The sequence below is a fragment of the Haematobia irritans genome, chromosome 3 (genome assembly GCF_050003625.1).
Source record: "Haematobia irritans isolate KBUSLIRL chromosome 3, ASM5000362v1, whole genome shotgun sequence".
NCBI lineage: Eukaryota > Metazoa > Arthropoda > Insecta > Diptera > Muscidae > Haematobia > Haematobia irritans.
This window is the reverse complement of record NC_134399.1, coordinates 80,933,538-80,936,533: the sequence shown is the minus strand read 5'-3', so window position 1 is coordinate 80,936,533 and position 2,996 is coordinate 80,933,538. Positions and strand designations below refer to the sequence as shown.

Below are 2,996 nucleotides of genomic sequence, written 5' to 3'. Positions count from 1 at the left end.
ACTATCGGCACAAAGTTATGTGTTGGCTCCATGACTTCATTAGATCTGAAAGGATACGCAGATGCTGATTGGGCTGGAGATGTTAAAGACAGGAAATCTACAAGCGGTTTTATTTTTAAACTGGGCGAAGCTACAATCAGTTATGCCAGTCGAAAACAAGAAAACGTGACTCTATCCTCAACTGAGGCCGAATTGGTGGCATTAGCCGAGGCATCTCAAGAAATGTTGTGGATACTTCAACTGTTATCCGAACTTGGAATTACCGCAAAGATTCCTGTATTATTTGAAGACAATCAAAGCTGTCTCAAGATTATCCAAGAAGAAAAGATTAATCCAAGATAATACTACTTTGTACGCGATTTATTTAAATCTAACAGAATACGATATGAGTATTGTTCAACTGAAAATATGTTAGCTGATATATTTACCAAACCATTGCAGAAAACTAAGATTTGTAAATTTAGAAATTTAATTGGAATTTCGAATTAAACTTTACATTATCAACTCTACTATAAATAGCGTATATTATGCCTCACATTGAGAAGGGGTGTTGATATGTACTGTGCAGCATATTATACTTTGGTTTTAAATATTTATTATTGTGTATATATCGAAGTATGCTTTTGATAATATGTATATTGTATAAAATAATTTTTTCTTTATCCTTTGTTCTGGTGCCTTTGAAATAAAAATCTATTCTTTTAATAATCCAATGTTTTTATTTAGTAAAAATAATTCACGAGATATGGGCATTGCAATTTATTTATTTTCCCAAAATATTGGGCAAATTCTAATTTTCTTTCCTTAACTGCATTCCTTTCAAAAGATAAGTTTGTGTGCCTATGTGATTTAGGGTATGGTCACAGCGGGCAAAAAATTGCCAAAAAAAATTAAAAATGTAATCCGGCTCATGTACTCATTTTGACCAAATTTAAAATATTAAGTGTACTCTGCCACATTTCTGAATTTTTGAGGGTCAAACTTTGAGTCTAAAATTTGCGAAAGATGTATACGATAGCTTTATCTAAATATGTGCACACCATGTGCACAACTTCACGTAAATCGGAGTAACACTTTGGTCTCTGGAGCCATATGAGTGAAAATCGAGCGAAATATATATATGGGAGCTATATCTAAATCTTAGCCGATTTCTAAAGGGTTTTATTCTGACCTAAAACAGATACGTGTGCCAAATTTGAAGTCGGTTGGGCTAAAACTGTGACCTAGACTTTGATTACAAAAACGGATTCACAGACAAACGGACATGGCTCAGTATGGCGCAGGATATACAAATTGTGACACAAATGTGATTATATGTTTACATTTTCCTCTTCAAATCATAGAATTTGGAAATTTTCATTTTTCGGTAAGCGATTTCGAAAAATCTTGTTTCACGTGAAACCAGGAACAATCACAATTTTTTGGGAGGAAATCAAAGCGGAAGGTGAAATCTATTTGAAGGGAAATCAAGAACATAATAGCCTTTGGGGAATATTTCATTTTTGAAATTAGGACAAAAATCTATAACTGACGATAATTTTATAAATGCCAAATTTTTTTGGGTAGTTTTTCAAAAAGACAAAAGTCCACTTTATGAAAAAAATGCTTGGACCATTTTTCAAAAGAAGCCAAATATTTGTGACTTTTATGTGTGTACAGAAAAGGACATAAAACATCAATATGTGAATTGTAAAAATTCTGTAGAATTTCTATGAGAGAAGTAAATCCTTTACTTAGCTCTTCTCGGAAAGAATATAATTAACAGCTAAAGTGATAGAGGTATGTGAAGATTTCTTAAGAATTTAGAGGTACGCAGGTAATCGCCTTGACATCTGGAATTTTGATGTTTTCTTTTACGAATGATTTATGCCTTTTTTACCTGTTTCAAGGTATAAAAACTTGATGAATATCTATACATGTCAACAGTTTTCGAATATAGTTTAAAGAATCAACATCTAGGAAAATGAAATTGGTAAGTACATATAGTGGTCAGTTGGTTTCATATTAAAATATTGTTTTCCCAGGTTCTCTTAATAATTTCAGCCATTTCGATAACAAAATGTCACGGTGGCATGATTCTACATAACATTCGAGATTCATTACACTCGAAAGTCTATGGCCATGGTCTTCATGGAGACAATCCCAACTCTCCAATCATAAATATTAACAATTATCAAGAAGTTTCACAACAAACCTCCAGCACAAACAATCATAATCGTGGTGATCATGGCTACTTGTCGGGTTATGGTGAACAATTATATGGACCAGGCAGTGGCAATGGTCTTGTAAATACAAATGTAAAAGCTGGAGGTATAAAATATGGCTATGCCGGTTCAATGGAAGGATATGGCAGCCATAATTCAATGAAACAAGAAAGTTATCATCATCGTCAAGGACCCAAATTTGGACAACATCATGATCCAAATATATTTGGAAATACGAAAATTGGCTCTACTTCTTCCTCCGCTTCGTCATCATCTTCATCTATGGGTTCCTCTTCGGTGTCATCGTCATCATCATCAAGCAGCAGTTCCGTAGTTGGAAACGATGGATATTACAGCAGCAAGGTAAAACCTTGGCGTTATTAGATATATTCAGGATATTTGTAAAACAAATATATTTTTCCTGGCGTACAAAATGCAATAAAAATGACATGAAAATCCTTATACAAAATAATTGTTTAATTATTAAGGAGGAATATTGAAAATACACAAAAAATAAAATATGAAATTGTACATTATTAAAAATTTATGAACTTTTACATAACATAAATAGAATAAAATTTCACTAAAATTTTTCTAATTAAAGTCTTGAGTTTTAAAAAATATTCGATTAAAAATTTAATTGATTCAACATTTTTTTTAATTGAAACAAAAATCAATCACAAAAATTAATAGTATCAATTATTTTTTAGTTGCATCAATTAATTTTTTAACTGACTTTAAAATTTTTTAATGAAAGTATGACTATCATTTCTGTGATTGAAGACATTTCAA

General features: G+C 31.5%; 1 protein-coding gene across 1 annotated transcript; it reads left to right on the top strand.

Annotated features, from left to right (window-relative positions):
* Positions 1–1,882: 1,882 nt before the first annotated feature.
* On the top strand, positions 1,883–2,675 carry LOC142230166 (uncharacterized). Its single transcript, XM_075300796.1, has 2 exons — positions 1,883–1,972; positions 2,025–2,675. Exons 1-2 carry the CDS (start codon positions 1,964–1,966, stop codon positions 2,586–2,588), a joined length of 573 nt encoding a protein of 190 aa, XP_075156911.1. The 5' UTR covers positions 1,883–1,963; the 3' UTR covers positions 2,589–2,675.
* Positions 2,676–2,996: the final 321 nt, after the last annotated feature.